The 13,440-nt window shown below is 35.5% G+C and overlaps 1 protein-coding gene across 31 annotated transcripts in view; it reads left to right on the plus strand.

Annotated features, from left to right (window-relative positions):
- Positions 1-8,170, plus strand: part of NRXN1 (neurexin 1) — a 1,077,010-nt gene extending 1,068,840 nt beyond the window's left edge. For all 31 annotated transcript variants that reach the window (XM_073213327.1, XM_073213337.1, XM_073213308.1 and 28 more), the window contains one exon: positions 4,849-8,170. In XM_073213327.1, the coding sequence (XP_073069428.1) occupies positions 4,849-5,156 (308 nt within the window). In that variant the 3' untranslated portion in view covers positions 5,157-8,170. The remainder of the gene's footprint in view (positions 1-4,848) is intronic.
- Positions 8,171-13,440: the final 5,270 nt, after the last annotated feature.

Here is a 13,440-nt window from a genome sequence, read left to right on the forward strand (position 1 = left end):
ATTTAGAAAGTTAAATTGTAATGTAAAGCATACCAATATAAAACACAAAGACTGTGTTTTATTGAAATAATCACATTTTGATATTTTTTCTAGTAAAGACTATTTGATTTGAATTTAGGAACTTGGCGATACGTTTTGCCACTTATTGAACACCCTGCTAAGTAATGCACCCACCCAAAGAGGCAAACAGTCCTGAGCTTTGCTATCCTGCCCTTCCTCATGTACCCGAGTGGACAGGGACACACTGACTACACTCTCTGAAGGCCACCTTCAGTGATGAGTCATGAAATGACCAAGGGATGCAGTGAAGAGGTAGAGGGGGAGGGAGAGGGCAGAATGGAGAGAAGCATGGAGTTGGTGACAGGGCCAGAGGAGCTGGTTAGAGATGAGACCTTCCACACACAGTCCTTTCCACTCTGACTACAGCTTCATATGTCTCTTAAACATGTTTGTCCTGTGGTATTTTTTAACTGGATCTAAACGAGCTCCTGTTTGGGGAAATGACGTTCTTTCCCCATATACAGTGCCAAGGACTGTTAAAAATAAAGAACATACATCAGGACCATTTCTCTTCCTGTCATGGGGTAGTTTAGAATAACTATCTCAGCAAATTTAAGAGTAAGTTAAAATTTCAAATACTACTTTTAATGTTTTTATGCAAATCAGCAAATGTATTATTCTTTTTATATGACAAAGTACTGGAGTATGTTTTTAGCCCTTTGCATTTTCTACAATGAATTATTATTTGATATGAAAAAATTGGTTTAGGGTATAATGTGGAAACACTAAACTGTCCTAACACTTGAAAGTCTACATCTGCCTCAGTAATCACAGTATAATTAGATAATGTAGAACAAGAAGTCATTAAACTAGCATAGGGGATTCTTTATAAATCTGGGCCAAAGGACACCAGGTAGACGGAGACCATCAGATCATGTCATATATTTGAGATAAAGAGAACTAAAAATCAATTTTCATCAGTCCTTTGAGATAACACTATTCATCTGTATGCAAGCTCCAGGAATATTTCCATAGCTTTTTGTCTGAAAAATGGCTTATGTGAAAGAGGTTGTAACTCTTGTGACAACTATTTGTCCCTGCCAGTACAATCAATAGCTTCTGAATCATTCAGGGAAAAATGCCAGCAAAAATCAGAAGCCTTCATATCACCATTAAGGTGTGCCTGTATGCTTTCCCCACATGTAGTAGACTTGGCACTTTACACTCCCTTCCGATGGACTCTCAGACATACGTGATGTGCAGAGAGCCATCGGTAAACTGTACATAAGCAGAATCACAAGGGGAAACATTGACAAGTAAAATAATCTATTGTTAAAGTGTTAACATAAATTATGTTAACATGTATAATTCATGATGATTTTTTTACTTTGTGAACCATTGAAATAGGACATAAATGAAATATCCTAAATGACAATCCATTTATTTTTTTTTTACTGCTATTGACCTAGCCTCAAGTCAAAATATGTGTGCCATATTTAGTTTAGGCCTAGAATCCTTGCCTGTTTCCAGTCATACCGAGTAACACTTAAATGCATTGGCTCATCCAATGCCCGTCATCATTCCTGCTAATGTTTTCCATTGACCTGAGCTCCTGGGTCCAATGTAATGAACTGGCTACATTAACTTAGGTTTATCTACAGTTCAGCTAACTGTTGACCTTCAAGGACTTAACCGCTATTTGTACATATTCCCTTCTTTTAGATCTCCTCTTTCTTTACCTGATCACATCCTGAGACAATGAAATGGAGAGAAAGTATTTTCAGTTTATATTTTTTCCTTTTTATTAGCATTGCTGAGAAAAAAAACATGATGTGGATTGTTTTAATTATTTAAAATGTCTTGGATTAGTTTGCTATAGAGTGTATAGGGAATGCAGAATTTTCAAATCCATGAAATAAGAATTGCTTGTGGATTTCTCTCATTAAATTGCTTTTTTCACATTGTCATGAATGGTTAAGAGATGACTATATTCTTTTTTATATAAGTTTTAACCAAGTTACATAAGAAAGCATTTAGCCTTTTTTACCATTTATGCCATTCTCTACATTTAAATTAATATGAAAATGCCTCAGTTTTTTAACCATTAATGACAATAAGTGAGACCACATTTATAATTTATAAATGTATTGAAATATCTCTAACCTTTTATTTCATATCTGGAAGAGACATCTTTAAATACTTCTGATCTTAGCACAAAAGTTGAGAAAAATACCACTTAGCCTTCAGATTTGAAGTATAAAAAAAATTAATTAGATATAGAAGCAACTGCATATTCCAATAACATATAATAGCTGGGGCAGTTAATTTTTTAATGTAAATCTGGGGAAAAAAGGATAAAATGTTTATCATTGGGTTTTGAGGTTTTCTTTGGTAGTTTTTTTAAACCCATGATATTTAAATCTTTTTGTACATATGGGTTACAGAGATATTTTTAGGTCTGCATTTGACTTAAGCAACATTTCGGCTGGAGTTGCAATAAAGGTAAGTATTTTCCTTAAACAGGATGTGTTTATTAAATGCCTATATGGCAAAATTGAGTTATTTGAGGCTTTGCAATTTCATTCTAGTTTTAACATCAGTTTGTTGTTGGTGTGCTACTTATACAGGTGTTGCAAAAAGACATCGGAAATATTTGAGCAGAAAAAATAAGGTTAAAATGTTTGGATAAGATAGTCCATTAATGACACTGAGTCCCAACAGGAAGAAAATGTACATATATGTTCTTAGTATAGAACACTTAAACCCTGCATTCCATTTACATTTGTCTTGCTATCATAAGCTGTATGCTTAGGATTTTATCTTTATTCTCCCCATTTTTTTCTGACAAAGTAAGATAATTATGAAAATGCGCTTAAAATGCAAGCATTCCATGGGGGGGGGGAGAGATTTTGGTAATATTGAAATAAAATCCCTTTTCAGCTCTTGAGACACCATGGTAAAAGAATGCTCCACAAAATGAGCAAGTAGAAAGTTGTCATTCAGGGAAAGTCCGCAGCTGAGCTAATTGGCAGACTTTAGCAAAGATGACTGTATTTCAAAGAGAAAGTGCTGCCTTGGCTTGGCAGTAGTGACAGAGTTCCTGCCGTGGGTTCTATTCTTTGGGAGAGGAAATTAATTTCCTGTAATAATCAAATGCTGTGGATTATAGTCTTTGTCTCCTTCTACCTTGACCACAGAAGCAACTCCTAGGCTTTTTAATTCAGCAGCATTACCTGGGCTTCTGTAAAACAAGCAGTGACATACTCAGCATAGAAGGATCTCATCTGCTACATTTTATAGCTCCACAACACAGCATACTGTGCTGCTTTGAGACTGAGAGCTTTCACTTTATAAGTAACTGTATTTGTAAGGCTTTATTTGAGGAAGGAAAGGAGAGTGACAACAAGAAACCCATACTTAGAAGAAATCTTGATAGTGTTTGAAAATGGAATTACAAAGCAGTATTTACCTATGTTTGGTAAACGATTCCAGGTATTTAATAGGAATTTCTGTAGAATATTAAATCATCACTAAATGATGTGTAACCATAAAAACACAATTTTAGACCTCTTGAACTGTTCAGTTTCTGGTGTGTATATACACATACATACCCTTCACATGTGTATATTTGATATATTTGTAATTGTGAGCATATTTCAATTCATTCTGCATAATTTACAAAGAATATTTTGAAAGTTATAGCATTTTTAATCCACTGCATCTGAAAGGTAATCTTTTTCTGTTAGATAAAGTTGAGGCTGAAGATTCAGAGAAAGACAGAAAACACAATCCATAGAGAAAAATGACCTAGGATCAGAGATGGGATGGAATTTCTCTGAACAGTTCCATTCTTTTAAATTCTTCCAAATTAAAAAAAAAATACAAGGTAGAGGAAAAGAGCTACTCCTTCCCTTTTCAAGCTGAATCCCAGGACTTTTTCTCCCTACCTATGATCTATTTCAGTGCCTGACTAGATGTCAGAGAAGACATTGATGCACCCTATAATCAATTTCTTGTATGCCAGGGAGAGCTTTATTTATACTTTGGAAAGACTGAATAAGGTTTTTGCCAGTTGAATAAAACTGGGCTAGCCAGTTATCATCTATTTGGTTTTCAATCAAAATACAGTACCTCAGAAAAACATATTTTCTTACTTTATCCTCCCAAATATTGTTTTGGTGATCCCTCAGTAACTGCCAATAAATGAATAACATACATACTTATATGATGAATAAACCTCCAACAGAAAAGGAATCAGTTCTGTTTTAGTTTGTAAAGATGTGACACAAATCACACATTTACAAGCAGGGCATTAGACTATGCCTGGATTATTTTGTTGCTTCAATAAATACTGTACTCAGTTCTACAAAGCAATATGATTTCTAAAGCAATCCTCAATTTAGCCATTCTCAGTGAGTCTAGACTTAGCCCTGAGTGTTCGACTGTCAACATTAGTTCGATTCTCAAAGTCACACCCTCTAATAGTATGCAGTAGGGTTGTTATGATTTTATTAACCATGTTGGGTCTAGAGGTTTTCACCTAACACACCAACATGGCCCTTTAGAGCTAGATGGAAATTACTTGGAGCTGCACTTACAAAATCTTAATGAAACTGATCTGTGAGAAAACATGGCAGGAGACCTCTCCCCAAGCGCTTTGGTTCAGGGGTGTCCCTAGTGTGTAGTGACCCTGAGGCACAGGGACGGCTCCTTTCAGCGGCAGGATACTTTCCCTAAAGCAGCGGATACTGGCCCATCAGGCATGGGAACAGGTGGCAAGTGTTTCACCCTCCAGGCAGTCAGTGAACCCAGTGATCCCTGTGTGTTTTCTTTCCCTCTTTTCTACAGCCAACCCGACCCGAGCAGGCGGGAGAGAGCCGTACCCGGGCTCGGCGGAAGTGATTCGGGAGTCCAGCAGCACCACGGGCATGGTGGTGGGGATCGTAGCCGCTGCCGCCCTGTGCATCCTCATCCTTCTCTATGCCATGTACAAGTACAGGAACCGGGATGAAGGCTCGTATCATGTGGACGAGAGTCGAAACTACATCAGTAACTCAGCACAGTCCAACGGGGCTGTTGTAAAGGAGAAACAACCCAGCAGTGCAAAAAGCGCCAACAAAAATAAGAAAAACAAGGATAAAGAGTATTACGTCTGATCCCAAGATCTTAAAAGGACGCTTGTATAGAAATAGTCTTCATTTTATCTGAGACATAATATAAACTTATTTACTTTCCTTTTTACGAAGCACATGCAAAAGAAGACAGGGAATGCAATCAGGAAGGAAAGACTCTTTTTAAAACATAAATAAAAACAAGTATCTCATGCTCTTGTTTCTCCAAAAAAGGAAAAAAAAAAAAATACAGGGGCCAATAAATTCCCTAATATCCACAGTGTTTTCATTTACTCTGCCTGTCTTTATGTTGCTGGAACATTTCTAAAAGACAGTGATGACTGCACGCATCCATAAAGCAAAGGAGTATTACAACAACAAGGCACAACACAAAAAACAACACAAAACACAACACACACAAAAAAGAAGCTACCTATAATCCTGGATTTAGCCAAAGTGCTAGTGCGTTCCTGAGAAGTCAGTTAGTCGGAGTGCCCGAGAAGACTGTCATTTTCAGTGACTCATCTTGGCAAACCTCTAAGAGTTTGCTGCCTGGCGCCACTGGAGCAGTGGTTGGAACTTGCATTTGAAGCAAAGTGCTGGCTTTTTTGAAGACTTGTGTAGGAATACATTCAAAAAGCCCCTTTCTGGTTGTGAGGGAAAAAAGTATGGAGGCCTTATTTTCAACAATGCGAAATATAAGGCACATTTTCACACTAAAATGTCAAAACAAGAGGGCATAGATGCAATCATTGGGACATTTCCATGCACGCTTAATATGTTATTACATATGTTTATATAAAACCCATCTCTGTGCTTTCTGGACTGTGATAAGTGACGTTTTATAGCCTGTTGTATAGAAAAATGCAAAATATATCTGCTGTTCAGCCATTTTTGGTAAATTCAATGTTATAAGTGTTGCTAAGTATAGGGAGTTTTATGACATCGGAGCAACAATTATTTCAGGGTTTGTTTGGGTTTTTTTTGCCACCATTATAAATTGCCACAATTACTTTTTTTAAAAAAATTACAATGTAGTGTTTATTCTAAGGAAGATATGTATGAATGTATATAAAAAGACTCAGCTACTTTTTTTTCTTACATGTACAGCCTTCATTCTGTTGCAATTAACTTTTAGTATTTGTATGAAAGGTGTGAATTAGAAGGTAAAATATATACATGTATATCTTATAATCTTTTCTCTCCAAAAGACATTTCTCCCCTACTTTTGTCATTCACAATCACACACACAAATCCAGAGGACTCCATCAGATGTGATGGAAAACCCAAACATACATAGAAGAGCAAATATTCACTGACAAACTGAAAAAGAGGAAGGAAGATAGTTGTGCCAAGGTATTGATGACAAATGGGGTGAGTTGCTTCATTGAGACCATGCTCCCAAGAAACCCTGAGAAATGTTAGTCCCTAAGGAAATGGAACCTTTTCTATCAAATGGAATATCACTGGAATATTGCTGCATGAATATGAACTATTATGTGGAGAGGTTACAGAAGCAAAGACCTTAATCCTGGCTGCTGCAATTGAAAATTTTGTTTCCAATAACATTTTATATATCTAGATATCTAGATATATGTTTTCTCTTAACCTGATTGTGCATGATGAACGTTTTCTGGAAAGTAAACACTTTCTCAACTAAAAGTATTTTCAGTAATTTTTGATTCTGTATTATTATCCATTTAAAAAAATCAATCTCTGTTACTTATTGACTCTCTTTTAACTTTTCTGATTTTTCACATATATTATTAAATATAGTTTTAGTTTAACACAGATTTAGTAGAAAAGTGTAGATTATACCCTTGTTTTTGCATACTGTTTCAGTGACGTTCATAGCAATAAATTATTAGAATGAGAAAGTAATGCAGAGGAAATGCATTAGGCGGGAATGTGATGCCTCAGCAAAAATTGGTTACATTACTTTAATATCTAGAAGAATGGTATTAGATTTCAAAGAAAAGACAAATACCTTTACAATTAGCTTTAATCAGCAAAGGCAAAAAAAAAATGCAAACCATCTTATGCGATACTTCAGTTGATGAAAAAGCCAAGAAGTGGCCTGGATTTCAGACATACAACACCTTAGAAATATGTATTATTCATAGCAAATCACCACTACTTATGGTTGCCAAGTATCATTGTATATGAAAAGTCTTAAATATTTTTCATGACCCAGAAAGTAGAGGTATAAAACTAAAATTTAGTATCCATTACTTGTGTTTCAGATTTTTGTCTCTAATTTGCTAGGTTAAAGAATTCATGTCTTTTTTTTTTTTTTTCCTCATTCAGTCTTACTCAGGGAAAGCCAGTGAAATAGGAAGGTAAATATAAAACCACTAATTTACATCTTGAGATTTTTAAAAAGAAGGTTGCTTTTCCATTTGATCTACTCAATTTAAACTAGTTTCCATCTGGAAAGATTCTAAAATATGATAGAAAATAAATAATGGTATATTTAAGCAGCATATCTATGAAGCATGTTGTTTGGGATTGATTTCAATGTTTCTTTCCAGCATAAATTTTTAAATTTCATGCAATGACCTAATAATACTTTCAGTAAGCATATATCTAAGATTTTGGCCTATAAAAATTTGCAATTTTTTTCTTTTCTTCTTTTTGAATGAAGAAAGAAGAAAGAGGAACCAGAGCTAGGGAAAGAAAAAGACGTGAATAAAATCCAAGTATCTTCATACCAAATGTATCAGGGCTCCAGGCATAGTTTGCAGTTAACAGAGGATTTCACACTACCCAGCATAATTTTAATTACATCTCTAGACTGTAACTTTTCTGGTTGAGTATGCTTTTTTTTAATCCATGTGATGTGTTGCCTTTTTAAAAAAACAGATACTACAATAATGTGTGAGGTGGTCAATCCCTAAGACATCAAAGAAAGGCCACATGACCCTACCCTTCTAGTGCTTTGTGTGATTGGGTACTAAGGGTTTGTTTTGTTTTTCTGTTGCAAGGCCAATTTATCCATTAATGGAAATGCTAAGCAAGTGGAATTTACTGTTTTGTTAATAAAATATTTCTTAATACAACTGTGGATTTCCTGATTTTTAAAAAGTACTTGCGGCACCATTTTGGGACAAAGTAGAACAGTAAAGAAGACAGCATTTGAAAGGAAAACCCATCTTTAGACTAGCAGGGGAAGAATACTATGTTCCCCCTGGATTTTAATAATCATTAAGTACCTCTACATTCATACACTTAAAGATAAAACCATACATGCACTTTTGCTTAAATCTGTTCATCTTGCTATACATGAAACAACAAACTCATAGAACTAATTAAAAAGATAAAGATGCTGATTTCATAAATACGGTTTTCTCTATAAAAAGCTATATAAGTGAAGTAAATCTGTGATTAAATTTCAAACTGTCACTTACTAAATGTCACCTAATTTCTCTGACTCACTTTTCTCATTAGTAAATAAAGAGTAATTAGACTAATCTGATAGGGTATTAAAGATGGTAAGAACTATTGTGCCTCCCACAGTCAAATACAAAGAAGGGCTAATTCTATTCTATTCACAATACTGAATTAGAGAAAAATGTCAAAAATGTTTGCTCTGGTTATACTACTTTATAAATAAATATACAAAAAAACAAGTGTGTAAAGAAATATACTTGTTTATTTCCCATATATTAGCATTGGGCTGCTAACATCTAAAAATGTTTATAAAATTTTGCAAATATATGTATAAGAGTCTTTTACATGGGAAGAGAGAGAGTCTAATTCATCAAATCATCAAAGGATGTCAAATTTCCCAAAAGGTTAAGAACTAGTGAAACAGGTATTGGAAATAAATCACAAAAATAGTACTGAAGATAATGGTCATCTCCAGTATCAAGAAAAGCATTAAAGAGATGTCATGTACTATTGTAATGTACATAAGGCAGTGTCCTTTCCTATAACTAGTTTTCTAGCTATGTAACTCCTATATTAATTTTGTTTCATTTTTACAAGTTTAATCTCAAATATTTATTGAGCATTTGTATATGTAAATCACTCTGTTCATACCATGTATCCACTCTTTTGAACAACTTGCTGTTCATTTGAAAGCAAACTTCTCCAAGGATTGAAATATTTGATTAAGTGTTTTGAAGACATGTTATACATATTAAAAAGCCACCAAAAGCATCCATCTTGTGGAGGTCATCAATATTTGAGCAGTAGATAAACTAAAAAGAGTAACTAACTGACCTTGAAATTAAATAAAAAAGAGAAAATAGCTATGAGGATTATACAAAGAAGGCACTTTGACTACTTCTTGATAATTCTTGTTTTATCAAGGAGGGTTAGGGGGTCTAGACAAACTTGTGCTTATGTAAGTATTGTTGAATGCTGTTCCTCCAAATAAACTAGCAATTCTGAGTGAGAAACATGGGTATTCAAGTGATAGCATCTTATGTATCTTACCTGAATCCCCCTCCCTATGAAAGAAATGGTGATGGCTTTCTTAAGGTGCCACTGAACGTTAAGATTACAAAATAATGTTTTAAAAGAAATCAAAAGGAAAGCTTTTACACTGTTGGTGGGAATATAAATTGGTCCAGCCACTGTGGAAAACAATATGGAGATCCTCAAAAATTAAAAATAGAAATACTATATGACCCAGTCATTCTACTTCTGGAAATTTATCCAAAGAAAACAAAATCACTAATTCTAAAAGATATATGCACACCTGTTATCATTGCAGCATTACTTACAATAGCCAAGATATGAAAGCAACCCAAGTGCCCATTGGTAGATGAATGAATAAAGAAGATGTGGTACATATACACAATGGCATATTACTCAGCTATAAAAAAGGAAATCTTGCCATTTGTGACAATGTCTATGGACCTAAAGGCTATCATGCTAAGCAAAATAATTCAGATAGAGGAAGACAAATACCCTATGATTTCACATATATGTGGAACCTAAACAAACAAAACAGACAAGAAATAGACCCATTAACACTGACAACAGACTGTTGGTTACCATAGGGAGGGGGCATGGAGGGATGGGTGAAATAGGTGAAGGGGATAAAAAGGTACAAACTTCAAATTATAAAATAGTCACAGGAATGAAAGTACAACATATGGGGTACAACCAATAATATTGTAATATCTTGGTATGGTAACAGGTAACTATACTTACTATGGTGGGCATTTAGTAATGTATATAATTGAGTTACTATGTTGTACATCTGAAACCAATATAATATTGTATATCCGCTATATTCCAATTAAAAAAAGAAGAAAATTGAATGTGGAGCTACAGTATCAATCCTTCACCAAAAATAGAAATAAAAAAGTCTTGTTGAATGTTACTAGTCTGTGATTTCAGATGTTAATTGTTTAGAACAATGTGTTCATACAGTTAAAGTAATTCAATAATTTGCCACAGCATATAATTTGGGTCTGGATCCTAGGTCTGAAAATTCCTAGCTGTGGGACTCTGAGAAATCACTAAATCATAATAACTTTATAATAATGTAAAAGTGAAAATTAGACAAATTTTGAGGATTGTCAGAATTTAAAAAATATAATGCACTTAAACAGTATGTACAGAGTTCAATACTTTACTAAAAGTTACAAATCAAATTAAAGTTTGCCTCTTTAATGGTACAATGTCAAAGTGAGCTGGACAGCTACTAAGAGAGAATTATTTTAAAATTACATGTTTAAAATTAATAATACATTAAAGGTTCAAGTTAAGAGTTCTAATATAGGAGTTGGGTCCAAGAGGGCAGGGTAGAAAGAGCCTGAGCACACCTCCTCCCACATGCATGCCACGTCTACACCTACAGAGAAGCAATTCATCCTGAGGAAGAACTGAGACCTTCTATACAAGGGATAAAAATACCACATAAAAAATGGCAGTAGAGACAGAGAGGGAGCCCCACCTCCAGAACAGCCCCTCAGTAAGGAGAGATATCACAGGGACCAGAGCACAGATGCATCTACCCTAGAGCACAGAAAAGGAAAAAAGAAACCATGGTTTAAAAAGCAACCACAATATAAGTGAAGGAAACTGATTTTCAGAACATGGTGGAGTAACTATTACAAGTCTCTCCAAGACCTGAGGTGCTAGTGAGTGCCACTGTTTACACTCCCCATGGACATTAACAGTGTGGATGGGAACAGGGTGAACAGCATCACTTACACTCCCCCAGCACCTTGATACTGCAGACCGAAACGGGGTGAACACCACCATTTATGCTCTTCCCACCACATATTGATAATACAGATGGGAACACAGTGGGTGACATCACTTATATTCTGCCTGCACATCACTGGTTCAGATGGGAGCAGGGTGAGCACTATTATTCACACTCCTCCTTGTATATTGATAGTGTGGATGGAAGCAGAGTGAGCAACACTGTCCACACCCCTTCACACATTGATGGTACAGATGGGAGCAGTGCCAGAGGCTGCACACCAGCTCTAGACATGGCAGAGGCAGCCTCCTGGCCCCTGCCACACACACACACACTCATCAAAGATACAGCAGTCCCAGCATGACAAAAGGGAGCACCAGCATGACAAAAAGTGCTGATTTACCCCGCCCATGCCCCTTCCATCCTCAGCCGTAATGTTTGAGCAGTTCTGGGATGGCACCAACCTAGGAGACCCCCAGACTGTGCCCGGAGAGACTCGGCACCAGGAAACCCTGGCCCACACCCACCTGGCCTCCAGCAAGCCAACCAGAAAGCCTGGCACACACAGGCCACTCAGGGGATGGCCCTACACAGGCCACACCCTCAAAATAGGACAGGATTGGCCTAATTCATAAAACAAACAGAAAATAAAACAAAATGAAGAAACACAGGAATATGCTTGAAATAACAGCAACAACAAAAAGACAAACTTCAGGAAAAAAAAAACTAAGTGATATGATAGTAAGAACTCTACCTGATAAAGAGTTCAAAGTAATGGTCATAAAAATGTTCAACAGATTTAAGAATGGATGAGCTCAGGAAGCACATCAACAAAGAGATGGGAAATATTTTTAAAAAGAACAAGTCAGAAATGAGGAATATAATAAATGAGGTGAAAAATAGGCTAGAGGGAATCAAAAGCAGGTTAGAAGATGAAGAAAAATGGACAATTTGAAACAGTACTGGAAAGCATTCAAACTGAACAGAAGACAAAAGAATGAAAAGAAATGAGAATAAGTTAAGGGACCTCTAGGACAACACTGAACACCCAAACAGTTGCATTATAAGAGTCCAAGAAGGAGAAGAGAGAGAGAGAGAGAAAGGGGGGTAAAATTTACTTGAAGAAATTAGAGCCGAAAACCTCCTTAACCTGGGGAAAAAAAACAACAGATATCAAAGACCAGGAATCACAGGGAGCCCCAAACAAGATGAACCTAAGAAGGTCCACACCAAGACCCACAATAATTATGTCAAAGATTAAAGGTAAAGAGAGAATCAGAAAAGCAGCAAGAGAAAAGCAGACAGTTACCTACAAGGGAAATCCCATAAGACTCTTAGCTGATTTTTCACCAGAAACTCTGCAAGCTAGAAGGGTAGGGCATGCTGTGTTCAAAGTGCTGAAAGAAAAAAAGAAACCTGGGAATACCCAGCAAGATTACCATTAACAATTAAAGGAGTGATAAAAAGCTTCTCAGATAAACATAAGTTAAAAGAGTTCACTGCCATTAAACCAGCCTTACAAGAAATGCTAAAAGGATGTCTTCAAGAGGAAAAGAAAAAACCATAACTAGATGTGAGAAAATTAAAAAGGGAAAAAATTTCACTGATAAAAGCAATCATAAAGCAGAGATAGTAAACTGCTTAAAAGCTAGTATGAATGTTGAAAGCCAATAGTAGTAACATAAACTATTTTTAAATATTAAGGGAATCATTATAAAAGAGTAAAAACAAGAAGAAAGCACATAAATCAACTGTGGATGGTGGGAGTAAGAAATGTAATGCTATTAGAATAATTTCAAACTTAAGTGATCAAATATAAGGGACTTTAACACACAACTTACATCAAATTTAACATAGACAATTATATATGTAAGACATCATATATAAACTCCATGGTTACCACAAATCAAAAACTTATAGAAGATACACAAAAAACAAACAGAAAGGAACCTACCCACAACACTGAAGAAAGTCATCCTGTAAGAGGGAAGAGAACAAAAGAAGAATCAGAGAACAATGACAAACAACCAGGAAGTATTTAACAAAATGGCAGTAAGTATGTACTTATCAATAATTGCTTTAAATGCAAATGGGCTAAATCCTCTAATCAAAAGGTATAGGGTGACTGAATTATAAAGAAACAAGATCCATTTATTTGCTAAG

This window comes from Manis javanica, chromosome 1, assembly GCF_040802235.1.
Source record: "Manis javanica isolate MJ-LG chromosome 1, MJ_LKY, whole genome shotgun sequence".
In the NCBI taxonomy this organism is placed as follows: domain Eukaryota; kingdom Metazoa; phylum Chordata; class Mammalia; order Pholidota; family Manidae; genus Manis; species Manis javanica.